The following is a 21,863-nucleotide window of genomic DNA, read 5'->3' on the forward strand; positions in this document are numbered from 1 at the left end:
TTACACCATCATTTCCTTTGCAGGTTCAGATGATTCCGGTTACCCTGGTAACCTTCATTCTTCAAGTTAGTTTTCCTTGATTATGCATAAGTCACTTTATGTTTCCTGTCAAGCTATTACGCTTTTCCTTTTAGGGCTTTCTCAGTATCTGTTTTCTTAGTTCACTTTACACCACTTAATTCCACACAGTTTCCATTTCACACAGTGCAGGAGAAGGAGTTTGAAATGACATAACAGTCATTACTCAAAGCAGAAGTTGACATCAAGCCTGACTGTCAGTTTCCTCCACGAGCTATAACTGCATTGATTCATAGCACAATAACGCTTTCTTTCACACTAGGAGTGTTAGTTTGGGGATTATGCTTGGTAGCTTTTCATTTGGCTACAAAATTCATCCTTCCAGAGCATGTCCTGCTTTGAGTAACCAAACTATCTGCCTGCTTCCTCACATTAAACATCTTTACTACTCACATATTTTCAGGCCATTTCTAACTATAGAACTCTCTATATTTTGGAACAGTTAGCATCATCTTCATTCATTTTCAAATGTCTTTATTCTTTCCTTTTAATAGGCATGGCTAGCCATCCTCCAATACCTATCTTGGAACTCGCAGATCACATTGAAAGGTTAAAAGCAAATGACAACTTGAAGTTTTCCCAGGAATATGAGGTAATTAAGTGTGTTTATACTTGACAGTATTTTCAAGAATTGCCCCCCTCTTCTTTTTGACCATATTCTGAAAAACTAACTTCATCAGTTCTTTTTCCTTTAACTATGACTCAGCATCTGATATAAAAGTTTATAACAAATAGCCAACCTAAAAGTACCTGTGTAATTAATGTAGTAGTTGTACTCTGAAAGGTGTTGAATTATTTATATGTGTTTGGTGTTACTTAATGAGGTTGATTTATCTTTCCTGATTTCAAGTTCATAGACTATACTGAACGTATAAGCTTCCCAGTATACCAAAGGGGTGCCAAACACACTGATTTATAGTCAGAAGGCTTGCTGAAAAAGAAATTACACGGAATAAGCAGATTTCCCAGTACTCTTTTTCAGTTTTACAAGGCCTAAAAACAGTAATTATTAAGTACATACACATGATTTTACCATTCAGTCTAAATAATATTAGGGCTAATATTAAGATAGTAATATGTTTGCAGAAAGCTGCCTGTTTTTGAAGCAATGGTGAACTTAATGGTATCTTAAATTTTCAGAATGCTTAAAGGTTTTGTGTGAATCCTTGATGAAAATGAATAAAAAATTGTTGTATATGTCTGGGTATTTGGATATTGTGGCGTTTATCAAGCAGGAAGTTGTAAAACTGGGTATTTATGGTATTTCTCAGAAACAGGGACCCATAGTGAAACCAGTCCATGGATTATTCATAACTAAAATGATCATTTATCTTTTAGATCAAGTTTAACTTAGCCCAAGATTAACATGTCCAACTAAAATCTTCTAATTGTGCCAAATAACAAAACTGTTTGGAAAAGTTCAAATTCTACCATAAAGAGTTTCTGATTTACTTAGTGGGAGTCTTAAAACACATCCTTGTTACATCCCTTGGTTTCTGTTTTATCAACCTGAAATGAGGCTGATGGACTAGGTACCTCTCAGTCCCTAGCAGCTCTAACATTTTGCCCTGTCATATTCGGTTAGAAAACCATAAGAGGAGCCCTAACCTCAAGTGGCTAGAGGGATATCAACTATGTGAAGAAGCTCCATGTAAGAGAACGTGGCGTAGTGGTACCTGCGGCAGTCTGGATATTTGCATGGACTTTCTAAAGTCTTTAAACTTTCAAATTTTGATTATTTAAATTATTGTGCTGGCTAAGCAAAACATATCTGTAGCCCCGTGTACCTTCACCTTCAAGAGCTGGTAACCTTTTATGCAATTTACACACTCCAGCATCTTTGTCAAATATCTGATAGAACGCAAAGGAGATTTTGTTTGTTTGCTCATTGGTTGAGTTACATTCTCCTGTATTCTGTTCTAAGCATTTAGGAGAACATTTTCAATTTTAGGAAACACATTGGATTGTGAATTGTCTTATTTTCTAAATGGGCTGCTTCTTATTTCTTTCCTGTTCTTCCTCTTAGTCATAAAGGCTCTTTTTAAATTATGCAGTATTCTTTAAAATAGTTTCTGTAGTTTCTGGTTTGAGGCTTGAGGCTGAAAATTGAGTTTTAAAAAGAAAACAAGGCATATGATGAATGCCATTTGGGGCAACATAAAAACTCTTAGTTAAGTGTTAGTTTTCACCAACCAGAATCTTTCACTCCTCCAACCTCCTCTTTATTGTTATCATGAGTGTTGTTATTGTTATGCTTAGTGTTTCGCTATGTGTGATATGATGGGTCACAAAAAAAATAAAACTTGATAGCTCAACCTGTTAATAAGCTATTAATTGTCAATACCATTGACAGTATTTGCATCATTCAAGCAATCTCAGTTGTATGCCTTGACTACAATAACTGGCCTCCTTTAAATATGGAATTTCTCCAGAAATGCTACATGTAAAGACACTCTAATGATACTCATTTAGCCATTAGATTAGAAGCGCTCCTTGAAAGTAGTTACAAACTGCATACTGGCAGCATTCCCATTAAAAACTCCCCCAGTAGCCGTTGACATGATAGCCCACACTGACTACCATTTATCACAACGATGATCTGTGATTAAAGCTCCCTGGGCATGAATTGACTCTACGGTGCCTTAACAGCCATGAAGGGGATATTTAAGTGATGTATTCATCTGTGATAATATGATAAAGACCTCTACATAATATTTTAGGCCATGAGCAACACATCGAAAAATAACTTTTTTTGCACATTATCTCCATATAAATTTGAATAGATTTTTCATTGGTTTTCAGTAAAGAAAATGCAGAAAACAAACACAAGTCATTACTTTCAAACATGTAATTATTTTGGCATAATCACTATGGATTAAAGTTTGCTCAGACCTCTCAAGATGGGTAAAGCTAAATTTGTTACTCTGATTCTAAGACTAAAGCAGAAGTTAAAGGCATGAAGCCTGTTTGCACTGATCCTGAGATCAGGATAGGAGGAAGTAGGTTTAAATTATAGCACAGTATTATTAGATCATGTGAGAGACTTCCTTTACTGTAAAGAAAATTGGACTCAGACATCGGATTCAACGACAGCTGGAAGAAGGAACCTGAGAAATTAGTATAACTGCATCTTGAAGGTCTTTACAGTTACTTTAGACTTTTATTTTTTGCAATGAGACTGCCAAGTCCTACTAGAATTTAAGTCCACAATTTGAGGATGGCATCTAGAATGCAGGGAACAAAGTCCTCCTTAAATTTGGTATCACTGTCAAAGTCAGTACATCAGGCCGGTGAATGTTTAGACTGATTCAGAATAGTTGTGTAGGTCTTGCCAAATAACCTCTTAGCCAATGCCTATAAATGGATTATTTGGAAGCCTAATTAAAATCCAAATTCCTGGTCCGAACTTCAGAAATGCTGGTTCAGTAGTTCAGCCATGGCAATTAGAAATGGCCATTTTATTTCTTTTTCCCCAGTTTTATTGAGACATAATTGAAATTTAACATTGTATTAGTTTAAGTCACACGATATAATGATTTGATATATGTGTATATTGCAAAACGATTACCACAGTAAACTTAGTTACAATCTATCACCTCATATAGCTACAAATTTTTTTTTCTAGTGATGAGACCTCTTAAGATCTACTCTTAGCAACTTTCAAATATACATTATTGTTAACTATAGTCACCATGCTGTATATTACATCCCCAGAACTTATCTTATACAGTTAACCCTTGAACAACATGGATTTGAACTGCATGAGTCCACTTATACATGGATTTTTTTTTTTAATTTTTTATTTTTTTTTTAAATTTTTTATTTTTTTGCGGTATGTGGGCCTCTCACTGCTGTGGCTTCTCCCGTTGCGGAGCACAGGCTCCGGACGTGCAGGCCCAGCGGCAATGGCTCAGGGGCCCAGCCGCTCCGCGGCATGTGGGATCTTCCCAGACCGGGGCACGAACCCGTGTCCCCTGCATCGGCAGGCGGACTCTCAACCACTGCGCCACCAGGGAAGCCCTACATGGATATTTTTCAATGGTAAATGCCAACTACAAATTATACATGTATTAACTCCTGCATTGCTCAAGGGTCAATTGTAAAATGGAAGCTTATACCTTTTGACCACCTTCACTCATTTCTGCCATCCTCTACCCTATGCCTCTGGCAACCACCAATCTGTTCTCTATTTCTAAAAAAAAAAAATTTTTTTTTTTTCAGATTCCACATAAGTGAGGTCATACAGTATTTGTCTATCTGGCTTATTACATTTAGCATGATGCCCATGCCCTCAAACTCCATCCATGTTTTTACAAATGGCTCAATTTTCTTTAAGGTTGAATAATATTGTGTGTGTGTGTCACCCTCCAATCACACACACACACACACACACACACACACACACACGACCCTCTGATCTTCATTTCACCATTTCCTAAGATGGCAAATATATCTGTGTATGAGATTCATTTGACAGGCATCACAGTCAGCATTATCATTATCAACATCATATACATGAATCCTATTTATATTAGATTGGTTATAAGTAACTACAGCCCCTAGAGTTTGCTTCATGGAAAATAAAGGGTCGTTTGTTTTATCTATTATCTATTATAAATGTATTTATTTATTTATATAGAGCCAAAGGCTACCCATGCAGGTATGCTTCAAGAACTGTTATCTAAAGTAAGTGAGACAGAGAAAGACAGATATCATATGATATCACTTATATGTGGAATCTAAAAAATGTTACAAATGAATTTATTTACAGAACAGAAGCAAACATAGAAAACTTATGCTTACCAAAGGGGAAGGAGGGGGGCCTAAATTAGGAGCTTAGGATTAACAGATATACACTACTATAAATAAAACAGATAAACAACAAGGTCCTACTCTATAGCACAGGGAACTATATTCAGTATCTTTTAATAATCTATATTGGAAATGAGTCTATAAAAAGAATAGAGAGAGAGAGATAACTGAACCACTTTGCTGCACACCAGAAACTAACACAACATTGTAAACCAACTATACTTCAAGAAAAAATTTTTTTAATTTAAAAAAGAACTGTTATCTGAAACTGGAGGACTGTAGAGATTTTCCAGCACCCTCTCTGAAACTCTCATCTTTGTGTTTTTCTCTGGGCTGCTCTATTCTTTCCCCTGTACAGGCCAGCTTCTTCTGTTTCTCCCACCCACATACAGAAAATATATCCTTTGATCATATTTTCTTTTACATAGAGTCCCCCTAAAGAAAGAGACAATTCTTGTCAGTCAAATTCCAAATGCCAGAGAACAAACTCTGAACTTCAGTTGACTCATTGGGTTGTGAAGACACGCATTAGGACATAGCTGCTAACAGCCCATCCCTATATATCTGGTTCCTTCCTTGGATTGAAGAGAGCAAAGTTATTTCTGAGCTGGAGGAGGAACCAATAATTATCCACCATACTGCTGCGGAAAAGCACCATGCTAAGTGCTGAGAGGAATATAAAACATATAAGAAACCTTTATTTCCAGGATGTCTAGAAGGCAAAGTTAGATATATACCCTGTCCCCCACCCCCCCCAAAATACTAAGAAGACCATCTAGAAGCTAATCCTAAGTACTAATGCAATGCTGTTGGGATTCAGTAAAGGTCAGAGTGAGATGAAGAACCGGGAAAGGTACTGAAGCAAAGGTAGTACTGACAGTGTAATTAGGAAGAACAGGAGTAAGGAGCATTTTGTCAGGGGGGGCAATGTACTTCAGGTATGTTATAGATTTTATACCTTTATTTTCTACATTGAGAAAATAATCTCCCTTTTAAACATAGTTACAACAGCACATTTTCTTCCAAGTGCCTAACAGCTGACTTACAAATTACTTTTTGGACCACAATACATCCTGCCATGGCAGTTAGATAGACATGAATAGTTATCAAACATCTAGTTTCAAATCTGTCATCACCATCTCTTTTTAGTGGTATTATCTTAAATATATATATATATATATATAAACTACTACTATATCCAGTATCTTGTAATAAACTATAATGGAAAGGAATCTGAAAAAGAACATATATATTCTTTGCTGTACACCAGGAAAACTAACACAACATTGTAAATCAACTATACTTCAAATAAATAAATAAATAAAATAAAATAAAACTCAACTACCCTGAAGATCAGTTTTTTTGTTGCAATCGGAGAAGAGCGAGAAGCTGTGGTTCACAGAAGGCCTATCAGAAGGATACCTTTGACCTATTTTGTTCCCACCACAAAGTCAGGTCCCAATGTCTTTGCTGCCATCTGTGGGAAGTGTATTATCTTTCATCTCAGAGCCCATGTGTCTCCAGCATTTAGCATCCTAATGTGCTGAGAGTTTCTTCCTGTACTCATGGCAACGCTCTCACATCGCCAGTCTGTATAGTTGATAGTGAGTCTCTTATCTGAAACATTCCAGATAACAGTGCCCTGTCTTTCCATTTTAATGACAGCAGGTATGTGGCACCTTTGTCTAATAAGCTAAACTCTTCACAATACTGGTGAGACAGGTAAAGGAAAAAGATATATTACTTCCTCATGAATAATGAAATGTATCAAGACAGTGCTAAGATATATAGACACATTAAAAAACATTGCTTCCATTCTATTTTTAAATGTTTAGAGCTGGAACAGACCTCAGAGATCATGTAGTTTAACCTTCTCGTCTTAGAGGTAGGGAACAAGAGATTGAAAAAGGAGAGACTTGCTCAAGATCACACACTTAGTATGTGGCTGAACCAAGTCACAAATTCATGCCTTCTTGTTCTTAGAAGAACACCGTACCTTAACTCACCTGCTCTAGACACCAAAATATTTTACTGTTTGTTACTTACTATGTGTTGATTTTAGAGTCTGGAAACCTTAAGTCTTCAACTAGATCAATATTTATACTAAAAACTTTTGTGAAAATGTCATAGTAACCAATTTGCGTTTCATGATTATCCCTGGGAAAACCAGTAGTTTTTCTATGACATGCTAAGGACACGTTTCTTTTCTCCATAGATAGTTTCTTCATTCCCAGTGGTAAACGTTATATTTCTCTACAGAGGGACAAAATTGTCTGTCATCAAAGCAATGACCACAAAAGAAAACATTTCTATTTTCCCTAGAAAAAGGCTCTTCATTGCTCATGTTTTATAAACCTCCAAGCATTCATAAGGCAAAATTACTTGTCATATCTGCTTTCAACTAATTTATAATTTATGTGTAAACTCATGACAATGGACATGCATTAGAGCCTCACAGAGATGCAAACAAGAAACCAAACACACACACACACACACACACACACACACACACCTCTCTGACTTTTTGGCTAGCTTTCAATGCACTGAATTTTTCTTCAAAGTGGCTCCTCTGTCTTTCTGAAGTAAGAAAGTGGTGGCTGACAGAGATCTATTTTCATCTTTTATGCGGGGTTGACGAGTGGAATTGACCAGGGAAAAGCCTCCATTTGAAAATATTTTTTGTGCTCGCTTCGGCAGCACATATACTAAAATTGGAACGATACAGGGAAGATTAGCACGGCCCCTGCGCAAGAATGACATGCAAATTCGTGAAGCGTTCCATATTTTAAAAGAAAGAAAATATTTTTCGACACGAGTCACAAGAGGTTTTTTTTTTTAGTTTTGAACAAATTATGGTGGTTTGTGTAATAGATGAAAAAAATGAATGATTTTATGAAATAAAAAGTAGTAACAACCTTTTCATACCTGGGTTAGATAAACCAAGTTAAACTTCCTTCCTTCAGGGGGGATGAGTGGCAAAATTTACTATTCCAAAGTGGAACATCCTGATACTGTAGCAATGGGGGTGAGAGGAGGGGAGTCATTATCTACTTTCTTAAGAACATAGCAGTTTGCCTGCTTCAGATTGGGTCCAAACCCCTCTGCATGCCGCTCAGGGCCTTGTACTCATTGAGCTAACAGTGCGGGTAGTATGGCACAGTGGCTAAGAACACAGGCCTTTGAGTCAGGCTGTTTGGCTCAAGCTGTGTGACCTTAAGCAAATAACTGAACCTCTCTGTATTTTACTTTATCTCTAAAACGGAAGTAATCATAGTACCTACCTCATAGGTAACTAAAAATAAATTAAAACATATGAAATGTTCAGCAGAGTCCCTGATACAAGTGCTCAGTAGTCTGAGTAGGTACTATTTCATCAAATAAATGCCATCAATTTTAAGATGCACATTAATTTCAGAGATGTTAAAAGGTGAAAAAAATAAATGTCTTTGAATCAATGAAACCCTGGCCTCTTCCCATCCCTGTCATTGGTCAGACCCCTGGGCTTTGCTGAACTCAGTTAAAAGAAGAAAAAAAAAAAAAAAAGTCAAAGAAGAAAAAAAGAAAACTTGCTAGCTTAAACCAGCACAATTAGCACTAGGTTGCCCTTTCTTTTATTCTACTCATTTCCTGTGTTTGAATATAAGCTTCTCCGGGTTAGGTGTTAGGCCTCTCCGTATGCTGTTGGCCACATGGCAACAAGCTCACCCCTGGGCTTTCAGCAGATGATCAACCAAAGTGTGTGTCTGGATCTATTTCTAACTAAATTTACAGTTCATGGAAACTCTTTCTTGTGCTCAAAATTGCTCGTAGGAACAACAGGAGTGAACAGAATAGTGTCTTTCTGTAAAAAGAGCTGCTCTTCTCATCCCCACCTGATTTATCAGCAGTTGAAGCCTTATTTTCAGCCCCGTTTCTCTCAGAAAATAGACTGTTATTATCTTTCGACAGGACAGAAGTGAATGCATTTTAATGCAGGCCCCTCAGATTTAACTCAAACGTACCTACTGATTAAACTCCCCGTATGGTTTTTAGAGTAAAGATGGGCCTGCCAGCTGGCAGTCTGAGAAGATGCTTTCTCTGTTCATAGCTAAGGCCGGCCTCATCAAGTAAGATATAAAGGCACAGAGAGTCCATTCCCGGCTGGCTGCCATTCTGCATCTTGTACACAAATCTAGTAGCACACAAAGACACAGCAGCTCACCTTAGAAGTAATGTTGCATCCAAAACCACGGTGTGTGTGTTTATAGTCTTTTATTCTTTCTGCACTTCTGTAGCTGTGAGAACTCAAGCTGCAAGCAAATTCTCAAGTTTCAAAGCTTATTTTTATTTGGACTTCTTTAATGTTCTTAGACCCACTTTTTAAAAACCTCAAACATTTTCCTTGCCAAGGTTAAACTCCATATCTTTTATACTTGAGCTTTTTACTTTTTCTTCTGGGAGGCAAAGCGGCATCTTGGGGGAATCTCATGTAACTTGAGTTTTCTGTTTCTCAATCCTTGTTCTCACACAAGTTTGCCATAACTAATTGGCCCTTAACCATCACTGGACATTGTCCAAATTGTCTTTCCACCTGCTCCCATGTGGAGCCCAAGGCTCTCGGGAAACAATTCATCCTGAAGTGTCTCTAGTTCCAAAGCGAGCTTTCAACTTCAAAGAGAGGACAGCAAGAACTAAAAAAGAGACCACTTTTTGAGTTTTGTTTTGATTTTAAAATGAAGTTGGGTTTTTAGGGCCAGAGTGATAAGTGCGCACTTAGAGGGTTACAATAGCAGATGCGGGAGCGAGCTTTGAAGTCAGGGAAAACAAGGTTCATATTTTGACTCTGCCGATTAGTAGCTGTGCTGCTTGACCCTGAACCAGTTACTGCACCTCTCATGGCCTTGGCTCTCTCTTATTTAAGGTTAGAATATTAGTGTCTACTCATAAGGTTGTTAGGAAGATGAATGTATGTTAGGCACCTGGCCTCTTGCCTTTCTGCTTGTTTACAAAGCAAGCATGCAGTAAACAGAAGTGGCCCACGATGTTGTGAACTTTAATACTCACGACCTACCTATTAGTCACTTAATAGCACTGAATTTGTTTCACTGCTCATTTTATCTGCTATAATATTCCCTTCTTCTTCCGCCAAAAAGCAGCTCGATGAAAGCAATTAGGAGAAGGTGAGCGGTGATGAAGACAGAGCATGGCTATGATGTCTGCAAAGTTCTTTTCACATTTCATACGTAATGGAATTTCTAGAAATTAAATCCACATTAAGTACCCAGAAAGATTCAGTTTCACTGATGAGTAGAACCTGTCCTCCTATCTCTGCCATGAATGTGAATATGCCACTAGACAAGCTGTTTAACTCCCCCATCTCAGTTTCCTTCTTTATAAAAGGAGCAGTTTGAATGCCTTTGTCTATTTGACAAACATTACTGCAAAATAAAAAATGATCAAGAAAGAAGCTCTGCCATGGATGAGTCCATAGTCTCCTAGGAAAAACAGAAAAGGAACCAGTAATGATAAAACATGGTGGGTGTTGCTGGGAGGAGGGAGTTTAGGAAGGGGCAGGTACTGAGATGAGGCTTTCCCCAGAGCATCTGAATTGAAAAGTCGCTGAAGTTTGCTAGCAAAGGAAGACCTCAGGCCGAGGGAGATGCACATGCAGAGTCATGGACATGCAAAGAGGCCTGACTTATTCGGGGGACCTCGATGTGTTCGGTACCTGTCACTGCAATGTCAGGGTGCTGCTGTGGAGAGGTGAGGTGGATGCCAACATGCTGAGGGGTCTGCACCGGCTGATCTCAAAAGTAGGCTCAAGTCATGGGAATGATTTCCTGCCTCTGATCCTAAAGCTGCAAACACCCCGGGGGCAAAATAAGTGCATCTGGGTTTATATCTCTTTGGAGTATAGCTTTTGGGTAGAATTTGAACAATGCTGCAGGAAAGGATTGGAGCAAGGGATGTCCTTTCTTTCTCTCTCCCTCTTTCTGGCTCTCTTTCTCTCTCTTTCTTTCTCTAAATGGTAGTGGCACTATTATTTGCCATGGTTTTTCTACTATGGTGGAACAGGTTGTCTTTCTATTTGAAAAACAGTCATGGAGCACACCACCATGTTGGAGAGTGATAAAAGCATTAAGATATTACATGAACATGAACCTGTGGATTTAGCAACGCCTTGGGAAACATTAGTCTTTTAGTCATCACAGATGCGGCTTTTAACTGACAAGTTCATGTATACAGAATAATGAGAACTGCATTATTTCTCAGTTGCTGCGTAAGTCTCCTTAATGGTGGGTATTTATCAGTCGTCCAAACTCCAGCCACAGGCGCATGGAGATCCTTGAGTTAGTTCATTCTTCCTTCTCTCTTCTCTTCACCCTCCCCTCCCTCCTGTCTCTCACTCTCCTCCTCTCCCTATCCCCCCAACCCTCCCCTCTGCCAGTTTTGCAGAATATTTCTTTATACCTTCTTCCATGGTATTAAGCTGCACAACATTTTAATATTATGATAATATTATCTAGCCTTTCTATAGGGCTTCACTGTCTAAAAAGTGCTTTCAAGGATAATGATAACTTTCATGTAGCAGTTACTACATCACTCTTCACAATACATTAGATATATTAACTCATTCAGTCTTTCCACATAGGTTCTATTAGTAGTCCCATGTTACAGCAGAGGGTACTGACCTGAACAACAGGAAAGTTAAATACTCTGTCCAACTTGTCACATAGCTAGTAAGTGGCAGAGCTTGGAAATGAAGCTACATGGCTTGGTGGCGGGGTGATACACGGACCACAGTAAATAGTTCCCTCTGATGGTTGATTTCCTTCCACAACAGTTTTCATTATGGTCTTAAAATGAAACAAATTATGTGTCATTTTCTATTAAACTACTTGTTTTTTCTGATCCAGAATAAGGCACATTGGCCCATATTTCTGATTGGTATAGTTATATTATTTTTGTTTTTCAATATCATGAACAGTCTTTGAACAACAACAACAAAGGACTTGGTTTGCTTTGGATAAGAAACCTCATACCAGCCTCCCTCTTTGTGTTCTTATTTCTATTTTATTAAAAATTAGAAAGTTTGAAGATGAACAGTTATCGTTTATCCCTGAAAATGAAGAGCTAGCACTCCAACTCGAACCTTGTTGAACAGAGAATGCTATATCCAGTAAGTTGGACTAGAAATCAACTGACCAACTTGACTCTAACTTTTCCCATATAATAGTGACTGCATTTGTCTTCCAATCTTCACCAATTCACTAGGCAAATAAAGTGAAGAGAGAAAGCAGAAATGAATGTTTGCAGGATTGGAAGGTATAAAGAAAGACCCAGTCTTAACTCTCAGAGAAGATAGTAGGTATTGATTTGCTTCTTGTCTTGACATTTTAAACTGCAGAAGAGTCTACTTACTTCTTAAGTCCTGAAGATTAAAAAAAAAAAAAAGTGAAGAAATATGCTAGCAAAATGTTCTCTTCTTCATCTATCACCAGTTCAATTCCAGCTTCATTTAGATAAAACCCATGATGAAAGGAAAACTTGTTCACTACAGTAAATTAAGCTTCATAAGTCTATTAAAATGATGTAAAGTGACATTTACCCTTAAGATTTTTAAAACATTCTTCCATATATGCAAAATCTTTTAAGTTTCTGCAATTTATTTATTTATTTATATTTTTTGCGGTACTCGGGCCTCTCACTGTTGTGGCCTCTCCCATTGCGGAGCACAGGCTCCGGACGCGCAGGCTCAGCGGCCATGGCTCACGGGCCCAGCCGCTCCGCGGCATGTGGGGTCTTCCTGGACCAGGGCACGAACTCATGTCCCCTGCATCGGCAGGCGGACTCTCAACCACTGTGCCACCAGGGAAGCCCTGCAATTTAATTTTTTATAGGAGCTGCTGAATGATTAGAAAGATTGAAGCTGTTACTTCACAATCAGAAGTTTGCCCTATTTCAAGACGGCAAAGTGTACAAACGCACTGCCTACGTATTTCCATTCACTTCAGGGTTTATTGTTACTGTTTTGTTTATTTTAGCTCCAACTTTTGTTTCTGCTAAAGTGAACAGTATGTCAAGTGGCCTGTAAGTTAATGAGCTGGATTGATGAGGCATAAGCCTGGCATCAGATCGATGATTGCACTGAGTGACCTTTTAAGATTCTCCCTAACCCTAGAATTCTGTTTCTCTGATTGTTATAATACGTGATTAAAAGTAGATATTATAGGCTTCCCTGGTGGCGCAGTGGTTGAGAGTCCGCCTGCCGATGCAGGGGACACGGGTTCGTACCCCGGTCCGGGAGGATCCCACGTGCCGCGGAGCGGCTGGGCCCGTGAGCCATGGCCGCTGAGCCTGCATGTCCGGAGCCCGTGCTCCTCAATGGGAGAGGCCACAACAGTGAGAGGCCCGCGTACCACAAAAAAAAAAAAAAAAAAAAGTAGATATTATATAGAGGAGGTTCTGATGCCAGGTTTTCCTTTTGGTTTTTTTGTTTCTCATTGTGGTCATGCCCCACCCCCACCCTGCAAGCTAAGGTCAAATCTCTTCTATCCATGTTCTGTAACTCAGGAGTGCGGACATAGCTGAAGTGATTGAGAAACCGTAATGAGTATAGTTAATGAACAGTGAAATGCTTCCTCCCTTGTATTAAGAGCAGTTAGGGTACCGCATTTGCGATGGTAGAAGAACTTGGTCTCCTTCCCCGCCCCCCCCCCCAAGGTAATTAATTGACCTCCTTGTCGTCAGTTGAGACATGAGGAAAATAAAAGTTTCTGCCTGAGCGTTGGAGTTGGTGGATGTTGCTGTGCAACTGGGCACTGATTTCCCTTTTTGTTTCTTTTCTCTTCCTTACACGTTGATCCTTCCTGTCACAGCTCAAGGAGTCTCCCGTTACTTTAAAAAACAAAACAAAACACTGTCCGAAAGTTTCAGAAGTTTGAATCTAGTGTCATAAACTTTCCACTGGGAATTATATTTGAGGATTTTCAAAATCTTCTAATCTAGTCGACCTCTGTTGTTTTACTCAGGAGATGACATTTTCCTGGAGGTTAAGAGACAGACATGGCTGAAGTCACTCAGCCAGTTTCTCATCTAACATTATATGTAACAGCGGATGTTTTCTGGTAGACTCCCTAAATAAAAACACACTAATAAGCAAACAGAAATATTCTGAAAATAAAACTGTAGTAATATATGTTAAAGTCAGGTTAACTTGAAACAACAAAGAAGTTTTGCTGTCTATATGAGAACCCAAATTATAAAAAGAACTAGACATTTAGGTAGCTATCAATGTTTGCGATAAAAGGTGACTTTTATTTATTGAAAGAAATAAGATGGTTTTAGGCCAAAAGGAAATTTATGTGATATATTTTGTATATTTTTCTTATTTTGAGATAGAATTCACGTGTTATAAAGCACAGCATTTTAAAGTGTACAATTCACTGGATATACTTTATATTTGAATATTAAATGTATATATTATCAAGAATCAAGGAGACCACTAGGTTTTTTTCCCCTACATTTTTATGAAGATTTATGCTTCTTTGGTTTGCAACACGTTTAAACACCTGACAGAGGGAGCTCTGGGCTCTGTGGAGTTGTTTGCAAATGCTAGTGTCAGAGTCTGGGGAAAGCTTGAGTAAAAGACCAATATTAAGGTGAGACAGGTGGCTGGCAATGTGTATGTGGCAAGTTTGATTTACTCTTCGCTGTGCTTGAATCCATGATATAGCAAGGGATCACAGTCTTTATTGTTTTACTGGTGTGTTTTCCACTAGAATCGAGCCTTTTCGGGGCAGGGAATGTATCATATTTATCGGGGTATCCCTGTGACTAGCAGGCAATATTGGGGTATTTACCTGTGACTAGCATGATGAATGTTACTGGAATGAATGTAGGAATAAGTGTAAAAAATGAATAGGAACATGGTATGCTCGTCACATCTCCCTCTTCCCAAGCATAGTCACACAATATCAAGATGGACATCATTTATCAAATCATGAATAGAGATACTTCATTACGTTATAATATTACTGTACTGCAGCATAGGTCCTATGGGAACAGAGGGGCAGCAACCTTATGGGCAATGGTCTTCTATCTAGGTGGAGAATCAACCTTTGGCTTCCTTGGTGGACCTCCCTTGGGCAATATATTAGTAGGACAGTGTAGGAGATCAAGGTTATCTGACGGGGATTCTGCACAGATAGGGAAGCCATTCATTCCTGTGCCTGACCTAAAGCAGCAGAAGAATGCTGGTTGCAGAACTCACTTTTCCTATTCTCTATGTCTATAAAGAAAAATGATTTGTAGTATTCATATCTCCAGGCCAACTCTGGGCAGGGAAATCATCTTTCCTCAAAGCTAAACATCTGCCAGCAAGTTTCACAAAGACTAGTCGTTTCAGTATTTATCTCTCTATAGTTTTATCATAAACATATTTGCATGAAAAGAACATGTCTGTTTTCTTAAGACTTCATCTATTCTTGCTACTCATTTGCTCTTGAAAAGGGATATAATCTTTTTGTTTTTGATCTATAATCATTCCCACAGCAAACAATTGTGATGCCACAAACCGAGGATTATAGTTTTCCTTAGAGAATAAACAAATGAACTCTGTGAAACAAAGCTGCTCATTTCTTCCAGATATTCCTGAGAGCAATGGAAGACAAATTCTAAAACTATTGGCTACCTCTAAAATAAATTTCTGAACACATGAATGCCCATTCCTTTAGAGGTCTGCTTCCTCTTCTAGCTTTATATTCAGTTCATCTTATACTACAGACATTTACTGAGTTCTTACTATGTACCAGCTACTTTGCTAAGCTCAGGGGATACAAATATGAATAATACATAATCCTTGTCCTTGAATTTTGAGCGTAAAGTTTCCTTCAGTTTTTTAGCCAAATTTCAAGCCATAGCTACAATAACTGCATTTTGTCAGGATTCCAACAACATGCAGCTATGAGTTTTACTCCAATGTAATAGGACTTGGATTTTTGTCTATTTTTGTTTTTGTTTTTTTTAAAAAAAAACTTTAATGGAGTATAATTGCTTTACCATGTTGTGTTAGTTTCTGCTGTATAACAAAGTGAATCAGCTATACATATACATAAATCCCCATATCTCCTCCCTCTTGCATCTCCCTCCCACTCTCCCTATCCCACCCCTCTAGGTGGTCACAAAGCACCGAGCTGATCTCCCTGTGCTATGTGGCTGCTTCCCACTAGCTATCTATTTTACATTTGGTAGTGAATATATGTCCATGCCACTGTTTCACTTAGTCCCAGCTTACCCTTCCCCTCCCTGTGTCCTCAAGTCCATTCGCTATGTCTGCATCTTTATTCCTGTCCTTCCCCTAGGTTCTTCAGAACTTTTTCTTTTTAGATTCCACATATATGTGCTAGCATATGCTATTTGTCTTTCTCTTTCTGACTTACTTCACTCTGTATGACAGTCTCTAGGTCCATCCACCTCACTACAAATAACTCAATTTCATTTCTTTTTATGGCTGAGTAATATTCCATTGTATATATGTGCCACATCTTTATCCATTCATCTGTTGATGGACACTTAGATTGCTTCCATGTTCTGGCTTTTGTAAATAGAGCTGCAATGAACATTGTGGTACATGACTCTTTTTGAATTATGGTTTTCTTAGGGTATATGCCCAGTAGTAGAATTGCTGGGTCATATGGTAGTTCTACTTTTAGTTTTTTAAGGAACCTCCATACTGTTCTCCATAGTGGCCGTATCAATTTACATCCCTATCAGACTATCAATGGCATTTTTCACAGAACTAGAACAAAAAATTTCACAATTTGTATGGAAACACAAAAGACCCTGAATAGCCAAAGCAATCTTGAGAAGGAAAAGCAGAGCTGGAGGAATCAGGCTCCTGGACTTCAGACTATACTACAAAGCTACAGTAATCAAGACAGTATGGTACTGGCACAAAAACAGAAATATAGGTCAATGGAACAGTATAGAAAGACCAGAGGTAAACCCATGCACCTATGGTCATCTTATCTTTGATAAAGGAGGCAAGAATATACAATGGAGAAAAGACAGCCTGTTCAATAAGTGGTGCTGGGAAAACTGGACAGCTACATGTAAAAGAATGAAATTAGAACACTCCCTAACACTGTACACAAAAATAAACTCAAAATAGATTAAAGACCTACATGTAAGGCCAGACACTATAAAACTCTTAGAGGAAAGCATAGGCAGAACACTCTATGTCTATATTTGTTATAACCACCATGTGTGGAGTGATGGGATTTTTTTGGTTTTCTAACATTCAATAAATTTAGGGATTTAGAAATCCAGTTAGAGTTCTAGCAGCTATCTAAAATCTATTCTTCAAAGTCTGTATTTTCTAATTCCTTGGGCTGAAAAATAAATCCTTTACTCTCTTAAGTTTGTGGGCCTATTTTAGAGAAAACATATTTCTTTTTCTCATATTCTGTTACTTGAATGTATTTAAATAAGATTAAGGAACAGAATTTGTTCTTTATTATGTTTCTGTGACAGAATTTTTAATGTTTCTTTAAGCAATAGGAACAATTATCAAACATAGTGTTTTGTTATCATTTTAACCAAAATTCCTTAAAGGGATGAAATACATACCTCCAGGAAGTACTATGAGATACTAAAGTATCATATAAATTTCTTTTTACTTCCATTATCATAAAACATACTTATATTTTAAATATCTGTATTGTAAAAGAGGGTATATCTGTTAGAACACATCCTTTACCCTTATTGCTATTTATAAGATTGTTTAGACTCTTTGTATTTTGTTTGCTATCTTGTTAAATTATTAAAGCATACCCTCAAATTGGAGTAAATAAGATTTATGCTATGTAATAAAAAGCAGAGGCTATAATATTTTTTCTTAATAAACAATAGACATTTTAAATAAACATATATAATTATTTTTCTTTTCAAGAATAAAGGTATGTTTACATTTATTGAATAGCTTGATTGATAATACTTTCAATTTTGAAAAAATGGAGTTGTTTTTACAATAACATTACTTCTAAATAGACATATATATATCCCCTAGAAAGGGTATATCTATTCAACTTTTTCCAACATTGGATAGGAAAAGGGATATTTTTATTTCTCTAACATACCATGGGCCTTGTTTAAATTGTGCAATTTTATGAACCATAGCTTATCCAATGGGTTATTTTCACTAATCTTCATAATCAATATAGATTGCTGTAAGGTCAATGGATTTACAGCTTTCAGCTTTGATGGGGAAGATAATCTGAAGAAGGCATCAGCCTGTTACTTTCAGGTTCAAAATCTTTGTATATCTTTTTGAGATTCAGCATTATAAATCAGGATGAAAGTGTAAATACAAAAGAACTGAGTTTCCCAATTTCAAAAGACTTTCTCAGCAACAGAGACAAAAATCTAAAATTGTTAACATTATATCAATATATTTTACTTGTACCTGTCCTGGGCTATCCATTTTATAGACTACAAAGATAAATACTAAATTATATTTCATTCAGGAACTTATAGTAGAGTTGGAGAACTAAGGAATTGTTACATGAAAAGGTAATTTATAATAATGAATTTAAACAACTTTTTAAAAAGCAAGGCTAAACGTAACTAATTGTCAAACGAATGGGCCACAGTGTAATGTATGGTGATGGTGCATGTGAAAGTACATGGGAGAGATCTCTAGGCAGGCAAGGATTAAAATCATGGGATTTAAGCTGCACCTTGCAAGAAAGGTAGGATTTAAAAAAAAAACACACAAAAAAAAAACCCCAGAAATAATAACAAAAGTTCTTTCCAGACAAGAAGTGTTCCAATATTAAAGACTCAGAATTGAGAACCTCTGACAAAGACAGAGAAAAATTGAGCCAAGGGCTGGAATTTTGGGCCATTCACCAGGACAGATTTTAACCAATTCAATATTTTTATTGAGGTGGCACGCACACTGAGGAACACAACATGGAAATCCTTGACTCTAAAGAACTTTAAGTCAGTACAGGAAACAGGACAATGTAAGATAATATGAGACAAATGTAGAAATGGTGCTATAGGCATTCAAAAACTAATCATCCTAAGAACTCAATAAGCCATTTCAAAAAAAACTCCAGCTAGTCTTTAGAGTGTCAATGTTCACACACCTATGTGTTTGGATTACACTTATTGTTTCTACTTTTGTCTTCGCACACATAATTGTGAGCTTTCTATCCTGTTTTGTTTAATGTCCACTGCATCCCCTTCGTATAAATATGCCTCTTTTACTGACAGTCTACATTTTGAGCATGGAGTTGTCTCTCTCACAATAGTTAACAGAATACTTGAGATGAGGATGGTAATACAGGATGACAACTGCCATAATGTTTTTGTGTCCAGATCCAGTAAACTATGGTTACATGGTAAAGCAACCCAGTTCTTTGTAATGACAGATTTATTGAAGACAAGCTTACGGAAGGATTGTACTAGAAATCCTGTTAAAGTGCCATCTATTAAACCATTAGAATAGTCATTAAAACTATTAATGCAGACTTGTTATTCATGAGTTATTGGTCTCTCATCACTCTCAGTTGTCTCTGCCAATACTATTCTATCCTTTGCTCCATTGTGGCTATTCAGTTGCAAGAAATGAAAGTATATCAGCTTTCTCTCTTTCCTGCAGAATTTATGGGTGTGCGTGCGTGTGTATGTGTGCGTGTGTCGGGGGAGGGGGGCAGTGTATGTGAAGGAGAGGAAGAGATAGAGGGAGAAGGGGCATGGTTGAGAGGGTGGAAATTGAAACCCTGTGTCTATATGTTCTTAACTATATAGGATAAAGATTTAAGACTTCTTTTAAATTTGATAAGAATTGTGTTAAAATCAAATTATATAGAAAGCTGTAGCTTCTTTTTCCACGTTCAGAAAAATTTGGAAGTGAAAAGTACTGTGGGAAATATGTATCTTTAAACCAAAGTGAAAGATATAGCTGGTGTTTAATCTATTTTCTTTAATATCCACAGTTTTCAAATGAGCAACTCAACTTTACGATAGTAAATTTAAAGTTATAATTTATATATATGCATTAGAGTATAGTAGTTAAGAGTGCACACTTCAAAGTCAGGAAACTGATTCACATCCCAGCTCCAGTTCTTTATGGACTACCAGGGGAATGGAAAGTGTCTTAACTCCTTTAAGCATCCATTTCTTTATTCATAATACAGACATAACAGCATCTACCTAAATTTGTTTTAAGAATTATGTGAGATTCAGTGCATAATGATGATGCTACCATCATCATCATCAAAATCAGAAGTACTTTAACCTAATTACTTCTCAGTACCACTCTTTGATGAGGTTAGAGGGAGATAATTGAGTCTTGTGTTGGCCCTTTCAATGTTTTTTCTTGTTCATAAATCTACACTGAGCTTTATCTCCATAGATGGCCATAGAAGCCAGTTGAAAAACTTGACATGGATTTCTCAAAATACCCTCCAGAGTGTTGAGTCCTATAATCTGCCTGCTTTGCCTCTAACCATAAGAGGAAATCAAATGTGCAGTTGTGAAGAGTGTCCTTCAACCCCCTTTTCCTCCCATTTTGGACATAGTACAATGTTTACAAAATGAAAAATTAAAGAACAAGATAACATAAAATATTAAATAATTATTGTTAAATGATAAACTGAGATATATTTAAAATTATGAAGAGTTTGCTTGAGCAAAAGTTTATTCAAATAAGGCAGCACCAAACCCAAAGTGGTTAGGAACACTCTGCAGACAGCAGCTGGGGAGAGACATATAGGGAAAGTGTGGAAGCAAAGTAAGGAAATTACTGATTGGCTATAGTTTAAAGCCTAGTTGGCCGTGTGTGATTGGTTGTCCTTAGCATTTTGCTTTCGTAACCTTGAAGCATTTAGAGGCTTAGGTTTTGGTTTGCCAATGTAGACTCCCATTGCATTAGAACCACCTCAATCTAATGGCCTCCCTGTTTAATTAATTTAACATTATCAATCTCCACATCCCAGAGATAAGATGTATAACATTCTAGGTTTTTATATTGATTTATGTATCTATATCTATATCTGCAGTATGTGTATATAAATGTATATATTTCAATAATAGTAGTTTTATAGTTTTTTTAACTTAACAGTAAAAGTGGACATCTTTATGTCAGTAGATACAGAACAATTTCAATAGTTTCATACCTTTTTAAATACTGTAAGTAAACAGTCTATTATATTAAATTTTCTATTTTTTTCATTGTTGTAAATGATTCTACAATGACTGTCCTATGCGTCTGTCTAGTAGACAAACACATTTTTCATTTTCAAGGCATTTAGGCAAAGTTTAGTGCCTGACGGTATGTCTGAAGTCTAACCCTAGGAGATGATGAATCAGTGACCAGCTTAGTTTGAAGAGTGAGCACAGTGAGATGAATGGGAGTCAGTTGGGGAAGAAAAAGTGATCCCAAACTAAGCCTCCAGGTACCAAAAGGTACCATGCAAGTACCTTTTGATAAGGTCACTCTACTTCAGAACCTGATCCTTAGTTTTATAAACTTTTGAGTGGTAAATGATTTGTGGGGACATCACTTTCATTAGTTATGTGATCTTAATGGCTATGTCATAAAGCTGTGATGACTGGATGCTACCATCTTTCTGAGAGGACCAAATCATGGTCATCATCCTCTCTGATCCTCCATTTTCTGTGTGTATGACTTACTTTCTCTATCCCTGACTGACATAGAATTTCTTTAAGTATGTTAATGCAGAGTTTTTTAAAAATATTTTATTATATGTTCTAATACTTTACAGCATATTATATTTGAAGACATATGTGATGGTGTAATTGTGTAATACTCATGCAATAGAATAAACCTATGGTTCCATTTACAGAGCATTAAAAAAAAGTAAGGAAGAAAATATAGCTAATTATACCTATTTTTCAATAATAATTTTAAAATATTATGAAGTATGTTAGACACAAAAGATTAAAGATTTATATGGAATGAT

General features: G+C 37.0%; 1 protein-coding gene and 1 non-coding gene across 51 annotated transcripts in view; both read left to right on the forward strand.

The window, feature by feature from the left end:
- PTPRD (protein tyrosine phosphatase receptor type D) overlaps window positions 1-21,863 on the forward strand; it is a 2,126,684-nt gene that overhangs the window by 2,013,420 nt on the left and 91,401 nt on the right. For 29 of the 50 annotated variants that reach the window (XM_067041545.1, XM_067041519.1, XM_067041520.1 and 26 more), the window contains 2 exons: window positions 24-65; window positions 573-670. In XM_067041545.1, the coding sequence (XP_066897646.1) occupies window positions 24-65; window positions 573-670 (140 nt within the window). The remainder of the gene's footprint in view (window positions 1-23; window positions 66-572; window positions 671-21,863) is intronic. The other 21 variants (XM_067041546.1, XM_067041530.1, XM_067041536.1 and 18 more) reach the window with 1 other exon arrangement.
- LOC131762088 (U6 spliceosomal RNA) lies at window positions 7,572-7,678 on the forward strand. The gene has a single exon (XR_009337166.1). It is a non-coding gene; the product is annotated as a U6 spliceosomal RNA (small nuclear RNA).

This window comes from Kogia breviceps, chromosome 8 (assembly GCF_026419965.1).
Source record: "Kogia breviceps isolate mKogBre1 chromosome 8, mKogBre1 haplotype 1, whole genome shotgun sequence".
NCBI lineage: Eukaryota > Metazoa > Chordata > Mammalia > Artiodactyla > Physeteridae > Kogia > Kogia breviceps.